The sequence below is a fragment of the Xenopus tropicalis genome, chromosome 2 (assembly GCF_000004195.4).
Source record: "Xenopus tropicalis strain Nigerian chromosome 2, UCB_Xtro_10.0, whole genome shotgun sequence".
NCBI classification, from domain to species: domain Eukaryota; kingdom Metazoa; phylum Chordata; class Amphibia; order Anura; family Pipidae; genus Xenopus; species Xenopus tropicalis.
The window spans coordinates 62,277,734-62,290,643 of NC_030678.2; the positions used below are offsets into that span (position 1 = coordinate 62,277,734).

Genomic DNA, 12,910 nt, shown 5'->3' on the forward strand with positions numbered 1-12,910 from the left:
AAAGAAAGTAAAGTGTATATTTCTCTTGTTTCCCTGGCACAACTAGAAGCTATAAACTTTAATAAAGGGTCTTTTGATGAACTATTGGAAAAAAATCTATTTGTTTTTTTTTCGTAGGGGGGCAGGGAAAACAATGGTTTGTTTTTTTTCGCTGACAAAAATAGGAGCTGCGAGCAGATGAAAAGCAAATTGTAAAAGGACGCTCCCAGCCTGCAGCGTCCATCACAGACTCCCGCCTGTTACTAGAAGCTTACGATTGTGTTACACAAAAGTACTCCGTCCTTGCTCGTCACTCCCACAAGGCGGCTACGTGCCGCGTCACTGCGAGATCAGACTTGTGACGTCGGGATTAGCTGTCAGGCAGGAGCTAAGGAGCTGGACATTAATGGCGTTGCGGGACGTTTAAGCAGTGATCCGGGACTGCGGGCTGGGTTAAAAAAAAATCGGTACTGTCCTGCAAAAAGCGGGACTGTTTGGCGCTATGGATTTACGTGCTGTTTTCCTATAGCTTCTTTTATGTAATTAGCAGACGTTTTGTTCATATTTTAGACTTTTTCTCCTCACTCTTTGAATTAGAATTTCTTGCTCTCAGTAGGGCTCCCAGCCCTCGCCCGTATGAGGTACCATGTCAAAGACTCTGAAAAAGAAGAAGCATTGGCTGAGTAAAGTTCAGGAATGTGGGTTATCTGGGGTAGGTGGGGACCCATGCTCTCTTCTTGAGATCCGAGGTGGTGCAGAACATGGGGAGTTTCCTTATTTGGGTCGCCAAAGAGAGGATGTTGCCAGCTTTATTGTGGGAAAAGTGCCCAGCCAAGGGGATGTATTGTTGGAGGTGAATGGAACGCCGGTTAGTGGGCTTACACACCGGGACACTTTGGCCGTGATCAGGCACTTCAGAGAACCTATTCGTCTGAAAACAGTCAAGCCTGGTGAGTTATTTATGTCAAATCTCTGCCTCTTTGGTACTTTTGTCCCACAGTAATTAAAAAAAGCTTGATTTTCTAGGCCAATACAACATTTGCCAGTTGACAGTGTTAAATTGTACTGTTAATTACTTAATATATTAGGTAAAAACCCCATATTCATGCAGATGCTGCGGCTTGTATTTAAAGGTGCTATTCCCTATTGTTTTAAGGAGATTTCGCCAGATTTTAGCATGAAATCTGTCATTTGTATAATATATTTGTGTTTTGCATGAATGGATTGAAGCAGGGCTACTACTTTATCAGATTTTCAGGGTTTTTTTTTTTTACAATTTACAGCAGAATCCAATGATATTCCTTTCAATCTCAGGATTTCCCAAGCTATCCCAGTTTCCCTTATCTTTATATTTTATAGTCTATGTTAACATCTGGCCTGCAGTTCTGATTGAGTGGCAACTGTTCAGCTAGAAAAAAATGTTTTAACTGCATTGGTTTAGCAATCCTTTTTTTCTCCCATACACTTTATTTGACTTTGCTATATCAGATACTACTGCAGTTAAGTAAAAACACAGATAATAAATAGTCTTTTATGTGGCAAATCTGCTTCTGGGTCCCTTAGATGGTAAGTGTGTGTGGTCTTTGCTATGTACAGCTTGGACAAAGCAGTGACCCCTAAACAATTCTCAAAATGGGTAATTAGTCAATCCAATTCTCGGTTTCGTGACATTTTACCAGTGGTTCTTTGAACAAATTGGTAATTTTAAGGGGCCATAGTGTGAACAATATCATACAGTTCGGTATTAAGCTGGATATACATACAGTTTTGGTCAGGAGGTTTGGCTGATTTCCTCCATACTGCCCAACCATCTGGGCATATATATCCAGTCTGGGGCCTGTTTTGACAGATAATCATTAATCCTAGTGGACGTATATTCCTCCTTACTGTTTTTCAAACCTGTGTATTGTCTCTTGCTGCAGTGTATGTTTGTTGATTATCCTTTCACATGCATCACTAATACAGTCAGCATTTGAGCTGAATCCTTAAGATTTCCCATTGTTATTTTACATATATAAATATTACTTAGATGGAAATTTCTGCTTATTGTTGTCCCCAGTTTGATCCTATTTTTATACCTTTTAAAATCTTTAAGGTTTTGTAATTTTATTTAAATTTGATAAATACACACTACAGGTATGGGATCTGTTATCCGTAACCCATTATTCAGAAAGCTCTGAATTACGGGAAGGTCATCTCCAACAGACTTTTATAATAAAATAATTAACATTTAAAAATGACATTTTTCTGTAATAATTAAACCATGCCTTTTACTTGATGACAACTAAGATAGAATTAATCTTCACTGAAGGCAAAACAAACCCATTGGTTTAATGTAATGTTTAAAATATTTTTAGAAGACTTAAGGCATGGTTATCCAAATTATGGAAAGGCCCCTTATGTGGAATATTTTGGATAATATGTTCCATACCTGTATGTGTGTAATTTAGATGGTTGTGAAGCCTGTTAAACTATGAAATGTTCCTTTGTATTGTCTGTTTAGGTAGATAGCCATTTGTTTGATATGCTAAGCAGAACGGAAGATTGAAATTAACTTTTGCCATAGGGAATAAACATCTGTGCCTGGTTTGGAGAAAAGATAATGAAGTCTCAGTAACAAAATGAAGAGAACGGTCGAAAATCATGCCAATAAATATAGCACATGGGACAAAATAAATGCACCATTAAAATGAAATCGAAAGCTTTGGTTAACAATAATTTTGCAGACAAAATATGCCTGCTGCAATTTCTTTTAATTTTCAGTGGGGCTCATTTATAAACACTGGGCAAATTTGCCCCTGGGCAGTAATCCATAGCGACCAATCAGTGGTTAGATTTTTCCAGCCAGCTACAGAGTGAACGCTGAAGACAATCAGTGGATTGGTTGCCATGAGTTACTGCCCAGGTGTAATTATGCCCAGTGTTTATAAATGAGCCGTAGTGTCTTTTTGAGAATTTTCCCTGAAAATTCTCTCTTGAGAAGCAATGGAGACCATACGTAAACTGTTATTACAATGTTGGTATTGTCCCTATAACAGACTCTGAGAGTGAAACAAATAGGAAAAACAGTCTTAAATGCCAGACAAGTAATCAAGTAAAAGTGACCAAGTAAGCAGATGCTTGCTCTGCTTTGGCCCCAAGGCCATTGATCGGATTACATAGGTGACCCATGCAGACATATTGAGAATTTCCATCCTTCTTCATCTGTACTTGACTTGGTCCCTGTCTGATATATACTGAGGAGGCCATCAGAGGCCCAATGCATGGGTCAATAAGTTTTCACCTCATTGATGGCCCAGGTCCAGCAAACATGAAGGCTGAGGTCATCCATCAGATTAGAAGAAAGATTGTTTTTTAAGATGTGGAAAGGTTTTTCAGCTGTGAAGCTGAGGAGCCCTCTCCATAATGCCGTTGGCAAATACGTTATTGAGAGGGTTATAGCCTTTTTTGAAAATACAGAGTTACTTAAATGAACTCTTAGTACAAAGTTGATCAAGGGACTGGTCAGATTGAGGAAGATCGGAGAGGCTTCAGTTGGGGTTATTTTTTGCCTTCCTCTGGATCAGTTAGGGCGAGGTCACATATAGAATATAACAAGAATATATCCGCTTTAATCATCCCTACGTTTTTCAACCAGGCTGAGAGAAACAGATCCGCTTGTCTAAGCTCCTCTGTGTGCCTGTATTAAAAACCACAGGAGTGTGGTCACATGGAGAGGATCGAAGGTTGGCCTGGGAACCGTCCACTTTTGCGGTTTTCTGGGCAGTTGCTGTAGTTTTTAATGGAGGCACTCAGAGGAGTGCAGGCAAGCCGATCCACTTCTCTCAGCCTGGCCAAAATGCCTGGCTGAGAGAAGCTGGATATATGCTTTGTGCTTAGTCAAAATAGTTGGACTTGGACTCTCTTTTTTAACCTTATCTAATATGTTACTATCTAGTTGGTAACCAATATAGACACATGTATTGCCTGTTTTACTCTTTATCCTTGTTGATGCCAGAGGTCAAGAGACAGGTAGTTATCATGTGACAAAAACCACTAAAGGCCAAGTAAATGTGAGATGGTTGAAGTGGCTATACAGGCTTTGGTACATTCCTTTCTATTGTCTGTTTAGGTAGCTGTCCCATGTGTTTAAAATGCAGAATTTTTTTCTAAGCAATACATCTCTGTGGTTTATAATTTTACCCTTTTTAATCATCATAAAAAGAGCTGTTGGGATCTTGTTATTTTGCCCCCTATATTGACCAATAAGCTTCCAACTTAGTAAAAAACAACTTTTCTTTCAAGAGATGCTGCCACCATTTTTCTCTTAATACATATTTACTTTTGTAAAATAATTGTGCTGTTATTTTATGCAAAATAAGAGATGCCTTACACACAATTTTCTCTTAAAGACTAGAGCAAAATGGATAATCTTTGTCCCTGATGTGATCTTGATGTCAGGGCACCCTCCCTGGGTACAATCACTATGCAGCAATATAGCTTGCTCTGATCAGGAATTTGTAATAATGACTTCCTGGGATTGCTTAATGGAATAGACTTTAATTCTTTACTGCTTTTGTTTTGATGATGATACTAGTGATACTTATTGATCAAGGAGTTGGTTTTATAATGAGTTGGATGTCTTTTTAGCCAGTAGTAGCATAGGATTGCTCCTACTGAACTTTTTTTTTTTCTCCATGTAATTCTTTGTCAACATAGTAAATGTTTACAAAGGTTAACATTGATTGGTCTTTTTCCATTCTTGTCCACTTTGTGGCCTCTTCAATTTAAAAGTAATTATCTCTATATTTGCATATAAATTTGTTTTTCGTTTAGCATTTAAAATCCCAAGTTTATTCAGTCTTTTCTACAGGGTTCAAGGGTTGCCTGTCTGGTCTTGGTTCTAATGTGCTCTCCTACTTCAGTTTTGCTACAGAGTATGTTCATCTTCATGTAAAGCTGTCTGTCCAATTATTATTAAAATACTTCAGATATGGTTTAATATAAAAAAAAAAAAATGTCATGGTTTTTAATATGCTCTACCTTATGGGAAAGGTTGGCCTGCAACACAGCCACTCAGTCTATGACAGTCAATGGAACATGCCAAAGGAAGCGCCATGAACAGCAGCATTTGACAACTACATGGTGTGTGATTTAATGCAGTGATCCCCAACCAGTGGTTTGTGAGCAACATTTTGCTCTCAGTGCCCCCAAACCAGGTAGTTATTTTTGAATTCCTGACTTGGGGGCAGGTTTTGGTTGAATAAAAACAAGATTTACTACCAAATAAATCCCCTGTCAGCTGATAGTGTGCATAGAGGCCCCTAGTAGCCAATCTTAGCCCTTATTTGACTCCTCCATGAACTTTTATGATGCTTGTGTTGCTCCCCAAGTCTTTTTACACTTGACTGTGGCTCACGAGTAAGAAAGGTTGGGAACTCCTGATTTAATGTGTTGTCTTGGCCAAGTGGTTGGCGACCTCTCTGCAAGAAGGCAGTGCATGAAAACTTAACGATTCGGAAAGTCTGCTTTCTGTGCTATAATTGCAAAACCTTATATGAATTTTAAGGCAGTTATGTAATTTAAACTGCGTTAGGCACAAATGTAGTTTTATTGATGACTGTAGATTTTCTTAAAACAACAACTATATTCAGACATTTGGGATTAACCCTTTAATTTTTAGAAGACCCTGTTACACATTGTAGCTGTGCTTTTGGTTTTTGTTATTTCTTAAATGAAAAGAGGGAAAAAAGTTACTCTATGTTTGGTCCTTATGATGTAGATAAATAGATTACATGTGCACATATAACACCCCTGCGCTGTTGACTGCTGCTTGAATTCATGCGGGAAGTGATTTCAGTGTCATCTATCTTGCTTATGGTGGACATATACTATAAGATTTGCTTTTTTGGCGTGCTTGACAAACGAGAAGATCTTTCTCTTGATTTGCCCATCTAAGGGGGGGGGGCAATATTTGGCTAATTTGATAATTTAGCTCTAGGCAATAGGAGCTGTCCGAGCAAGGACAGTGTCAATAAGCCGATGTGGTCCTTGATCCAGTATGAAAATCAAGCCTGCCCAATTGACATCTGCCCGATTTTTGGCCCCATGCACAGGCAGCAGGCTTGGAGTGGCATTCTGTGGATTCTGGCAAATTCCGAAGGGGCTGCTGTAAGATACCATAGATAGTCACTATTTATTGGGATGGTGGGGGACACTTTGGGCCTCTGTGTACTTGAAATGCCAGGGCCTATTTTGAATCCCAGTACAGGCCTGATGGTAGATAAGTTGCCGAGTCGGTCTGAACGATCTGAATCAGCAGCTTAAATCTGACCATGTATGTCCACTTTAACACTTTTGAAATTAAACTTAAAAAAAAAAAAGTGACTGCCACTTAATGCTGTAACTTTTGACTTTGCTTACACGGTACTGCACCTTTACCTTGAGTCCTCATTTAAGGTAACCAGGCACATATATATATATATATTATAGCATGCAAAACAAAAATGCCGCACTCACAGGGCTTAGTGAAGAAAAAGAATATTATTTATTTATTGCAACGTCAAACTAACGTTTCGGCTGCTGCTGCAGCCTTTCTTAGGGCTCTGGTACACGGGGAGATTAGTCGCCCGCGAGCAGGGAGTTTTGCCGCGGGCGACTAATCTCCCCGTGTACCAGAGCCCTTAAAGTGAAAAGACACACACAAACAACAACTGATAAACCCATAGTGGCGCCAAACCAGGCTGATGACGTCACTCTGTCGTCAGCTTAAACCCACCCCCATCTGTGTACATCACAAAAAATCAAAATACAGCAAAAGAAAATAAAAATAAATGTTGACCCTTGTATGGTGACAGTAATTGTAACCAACACACAAACCCAAGCACCCTAAAAGTATGAATGAAAATCATAAGGAAACGGGCAAAGTGAAGAAACTGAAAAGAGACACGTAGAACAGAAAACCCACTATTGCTGAACTGCAACTCCCATATCAAGTCCTGTAGCGGTGTAGTGAGCCGTACAAAATAAAAAACAACATAAAGAAAAAAAAAATAAATTAATATTGGAATAGTAACTTGTCACGACTTCAAGCGTCTTGAACTTTTATATATATATATATATATATATATATATATATATATATATATATACACACACATACATATGTATACATGCTTTTTATTTATCTGGTAGACAACTGCTAAATCAAACAGGGCTGTAGCCAATAATTCAGTGCAGCCTTTAAAAACTGTACATTCCTGTCATAGTTTAACACATGAAACAGTGAAACTGGCACTATCTCTGCTCCAGCTGCCCTGAATTTTTTTTAAATGCAAACTACCTTTCCTGTAATCTCTGACCTTGTATACTATTGTAAATATGCAAATCAACCTTTGCTCCAAACCATTTGCTGAATGACTTGTGAACTAAGCATTCACTTTATTGCTGCCATTTGCCTTTGAGGCTCCAGGTTTTGATCAGCTGCAAAATACTTTACTGTTCAGGGTCATACACAAAAGTGTCAATACTTTTGGCTTTATAGTATGATTAAATACATTTTAGTTGTCCCAGAGACAAGTGGTAACTGTGTTACATATTTAATGAAAGTTTCAGTGTGCATTCATTGCCACTAGTAATTTTGTATCTTTGATGGCTCAGGGTTAAAATTACTGAGTTAATTAAAATATGGTTTATCCTTAAATTAACTAAATGCCTTTGCAGTTTTGCAGTGGGACATTATATTTCTGGTGTGTTCCGGGTAACATCCATGCAGCTCTTTTTAGATCTTATTATTAACAGAGCTAATGCTTGTCTAAAATTTGTCTCAAGGACTACCCTGAAGAGTCCAAAAACTGAATATGTTTACTTACTTTCTTAGTTTTTTCCTTACCAATGCATTTCATTTTTTGGTATCTGTATTTATTTCCTGGTGTCTATATAGCTCCAGCACTGCAGCGTTTTACCAATCATTTCATTAATATGGGCATAGGTGAGAGGTTTTATATAATTTGATTCTGGATATAGTATTGAAATTAATGTATACAGTTCTACATAAATGTGTTTTCTGTGTAAAGTAATCTATCAATCTATCCAAAGTTACTTGAAAGGAATCCAGCAAACTTTTTGTGGATATTTTTTTTTTTTTTGCTTTCGCTTTATGTAGTATTTTTTAATAATTGGCTCATAGAGCTTTGCTATCATGTACTCATGATACATGTACACATGACAATCACTCAGAAATTCGTCTGGCACAACTCCAGATCACCAACAAACAAAGTTAAAGAAGCTTAGTTTATATTAAAAGCATTCCAAGGTTTATTATGTTTATACACAATTATACATAAATAGTCTTATACTTTTTGTGCCTCCCAGGGCACTTAATCATAGGCTAAATTTAGACAAGGAGCACTCACAAAAAAATAACCAGAGCTAAAGTAGGTTCTACTGATGTGGGTGAGTAGGTGACACATGAATTCCCATTGGTTACAATAAATATAATTGTGTAGTGAATGTAAAAAGGTTTATATAAAAGTCATTTGGCACTCTACTGTGTTAGATATTCTACATAACAAGATACATCAAAGTCGAAATTGAATCCATCCGGTTGCCTTGTACCTAAATGAGAAATCCATCTGTTGTGTTTTTTCCTGTAACCATCAGAAAGTACAGAGACCCATTTGAACATTCACAAAAATGCCTGGCAACTGTTGTTTTACATTTTATATCTATTTTTATCTAATTTTATTAACATAACTGCAGGTGATGCATTGTCCTGAGCCATATTTATGCATTCCTGTTGTTGATAGACACATTTTGTTAGGTTTTTTGGTTTCAATGAAGCTAGGAGACAATCTATTACCCAGGATTCCAGTTCTTCTGCTTATGTATCTATAACCATTATTTAATATTTGTCATAAAGTAGGATCTGCTTTCAAAATTCAAAAAGTTATGATCTGAAGATATGATTTTCTTAATTTCATTATTTTGTGGGCTATAAGTGTGCAAGATAGAAGCCCTTGGTGAGTGTTTCTCTAATTTTAGCCCTGGGAGGCACAAAATGCATAAGACATAATTTATGTATAATTGTATATAAACATAATAAACTTGGAATGCTTTTAATATAAACTAAGCTTCTATAACTTTGTTGGTGATCCAGAGTTGTGCCAGCTGAATTTCTGCATGATTGTCCTTTGTTGGCTCCCTAAGCTGAAGGTCTGGGGCTTAAGCACCTGGACTCATCATATTAAATGGTAAGCATTTAAAAAGATGTTATAACATAACTGTTCTTTATAATATTGAAGTTTGTTAGGCTTTTACATGAACACATGACATGACTCACTGATTGGAATGTTATTAAGCTGCAGGTCTGCTGATCCAGGTGTTACTGCACACCTAAGGTCAAAGAATACAAAGTGTACAAAAAAGCTAAATACGCTTTTCATTTTTTAAATAAATATTTGGTGTGTTCTGTTTGCCATTTGTTTACAAGTTTGGTAGAAGGCATCCAGCTGGGTAGTCCATTCGGTATTCCTGTTGTTTAGTGCTCATGAATCATTTTGCTACATGATGGAAACCACTGAGACATGTTTAACAATTTAAGTAACACTGAAAGTAGATTATCCAATGCCCTCTGGAAGTATTAGTAGTTTGTAATGTGCACACCATTGCAATTTGTTTGTAGTGGTGCAGAATCCCCTTGGATACCCTTTTGTACAGTATAGGAAGATAGAAGATTCACACCAAATTGTGTTTAAAATGGTGCTTTACCCAATTATTTGGCCACAGAGTGTGAGAAAAAGAGAATAATATTTTGGGTGAACAAGCATCTGACAAAGGTAGGCTTGTTCACCAGAAACATTATTCTCCTTTGTTCACACGCTGTGGCTAAATAAATGATTAAGTGCCCTTACACACCCATTCTTACCTGCGTTATATCGCAGGGTAATGCAGGAAGAAATGCAGCACTGTGTATTTGAATAGTATTCACTGGAATTGTAAGAAGTTCCATGACTATATAAAGATACAAGTAACAAAACCCATGTATCCATAGTTTACCTAGTTAAAGTGCCTAGGCATTTTAAATCTATTTTGTAATGTTTCTAAGCGCTTCTATTATATCATAAATTTGAATATCACATATGGCTTACTCAGGAATACCAAACTGACCATTTGAGCTGCTGGGGTCAGACAGTATTTTGGGAGTTTAGTTCGAAGCTAGACAGACAACTATTTTTAACTTTAGGGACACTCTGAAATAGTTCATTGAGTTGTAATAAATGCTGCAAAGTCTGAAAGAGATCTAGTAACCCACAGCTTATGATCAGGTGTCATTTACTGGTGAACTGTTTAAAGACAAGTAAGTATATCATTGGTTTCCATTTCTTAATAGACCTGGGCAAATGTTGTACTTTATATTTGATAATAAGCAATAAGATGAAATACATCATATGTAGAGATTTGTTTCTCACAAGTATGAAATATTAAAATATAGTAAAATAATAAGCAAAATGTTAAGCAGCTATCTTAGTAATGACAACCAAAACTACCCCTCAACCATAAGCACAAGGCAGGAAATTAGGAGTTGCCCATCCACTGGTAAACATGTTAAACATATTGTAGGGATTGCCAACTTTTTTTTACTCATGAGCCACATGGCATGCCGCCCCAAAATTTTGCTCCCGTACTGAGCAATGGGGACCTCTCCCCACTGCTCCGTATGTGAGTTTAAATGTACATGGTCATGTGCATGCACGGGGGGGGGGCGAATGGGGGCGGCCTCGCCAATCCGGCGCTGATTGTGATTGGTTATTTGGTAGCCCCATGTGGACTTCTAGCCTGCAGGAGGCTCTGCTTGGAGTAAGACTGTCGCTGTGATTCCAAAACTTGCCTCCAAGCCAGAAATATAAAAACAACACCTTTTTTTAGGCCAATAAAAGCAACAACAAAGGGGTTGGTGAGCAACTTGTTGCTCACGAACCACTGGTTAGGGATCACTGCCATATAGTATTCATAAGATCTCTAACTCAGGAACCATCGGCTTCATTGGAAAGATTATATTTAGTTTCTGAGAGTAATATCGAAAAATATTTTTTCTTCTTAAATTAATTGACTCCTGTCAGATGATAGAATATCAGAATCTGTTTGCCAATATGCAAGCTGCAGCCTATTCAGAACAGTCTACATCGATAACCACAAGTTATGATGAAGCCAGCATTCCTTTCACCGTTTCTAAAAATGCACCTATTGGACATGTTCAGGAACAGGGCATGGATCTGGTCACTGGAACTCTTCAATGACATGCTTTTACTAAATAAATTTGAAACAGTGCTTATGTAAGCACTGTATTAAAACTTAGCTTGCCCCTGCCTCAGGTGCCTTGAAGCGAGACCCTCCCCATGCCTCAAGCTGGCTATACCAAATGTGCAGCCTGACTGGAGGCCCCCATGCATAGGCCTGTGTATGGACAGATTTACAGTGTTAATTTGGGTAAAATAACTCTTTCCTGCAACCATTGCAATCATTGTCTGTGATGAGTTAACTTTTTACTACCAATAAATAATTTTGTTATATCTAACATTTGCTCAGTGGCAGAGAAATCAGCAGCACATTGTTGCTGTCAGTTATGGAAATTTCTCGTTTTAATACCCTACATGTAAAGCTAATGCCTTTTTATGTTCAAGTGACCCAGATTTTAGTTAAATCTGAGATATAACCTCAGTGCAGTATTCTAATGCAAACCTTACCAAAACATGTCAGATCACATGATTTGTATTCAGAATCTTTCAGGGGCTTATGCATGCAGAAATAAATCTTGAACTAGAATCCAACAGAAATGGTCTCAACGCTTCCGGCTACTTAACATTTAAATAGAAACACATTAGTGAGAAAGAAGAATTTCTGTGCTGTTATAGATCAGCAGAGCTGTCAGACAAGTCTGACATTTTAATTATGTACTCAAAATATTATTTGTTTATTTTAAGTTTCCCACTGGCATGAATGAATAACTATATCCATAATAAGATGCAAGTAATATTTAGGTTAAGCAGATGGCTCACACTACAAGTATAAAGAAAATTAAACTGAAAAGCCCACTAATACCTTATTTTATAAAACAGATTATCAAGGCATGTTTTGAGGCAAAAAAATTAACCTGTCATATGTGACAGTGTCTTTAGTATTTTATATATCTATAGGTCACAATGAATAAATTATCTAAATAAAGAGCTATACCACTTCTGGTTCAATAAGAATCAGAACCCCCTTTAAAAACCCAGTTATTGGATATTGTATTGTATGTAGACAGTTCACTTAATTGTATAACCAAGAATATGTTGCATGACATTCATGTCCTTTTTTCAGTCCAAGTCCAGGATAACTTTTTAAAGAAGAATGAAAGGTTCAATCACTGGGGGGTGCAAATGTTAAGCACCACCCCCCCTTCCCGACACAGTGATCGTAATCACTTACCAGACCCTGGGCCAGTGCTCCTGTTAGCAGAAAACTGCACTGGTCTGGGGCTGTCGCATACACAGTAAAGTCCTGGGGCTGTCGCAATAAAGCCTGCTTTTTTGTTAAAGTTGGATTTTTACTTTACTGCGTATACGCACTTGTGCAAAGACGAAAGACGCAGGAAGAGGATTACTTATCAGAATGGGAATATTATTAAGGAGTGACATTCTTTTTTCACAGAAAGAGAGTAAAGAAATTATATTTGCTCTTCTCTGCTATCTAAAATGAGACGTATTTTACTTTATTTTGTGCCAAATGATTTAGGTATATATAAGAGGTTTTGTTTTTAAGTATTAAATTAAAGGTTTTATTTGCCAGCAGGACTTGAAATTACTGGGGCACAGTTACCTGTACTGGTCCACTTGGGGAAAGAGGGTAATGTCAAAAACCCTATCCATATATTCTTTTATTTGGTAACTGATTACTTTTAGACCAGTGGGTG

The 12,910-nt window shown here is 37.5% G+C and overlaps 1 protein-coding gene across 2 annotated transcripts in view; it reads left to right on the forward strand.

The window, feature by feature from the left end:
* Nucleotides 1-285: 285 nt before the first annotated feature.
* The window catches only part of magi3 (membrane associated guanylate kinase, WW and PDZ domain containing 3), a 129,067-nt gene continuing 116,442 nt past the window's right edge, over nucleotides 286-12,910 (forward strand). Inside the window, exon 1 of one of the 2 annotated variants that reach the window (XM_012955565.3) lies at nucleotides 286-929. In XM_012955565.3, coding sequence (XP_012811019.1) covers nucleotides 626-929 — 304 coding nt within the window. In that variant the 5' untranslated portion in view covers nucleotides 286-625. 2 annotated transcript variants of the gene reach the window in all.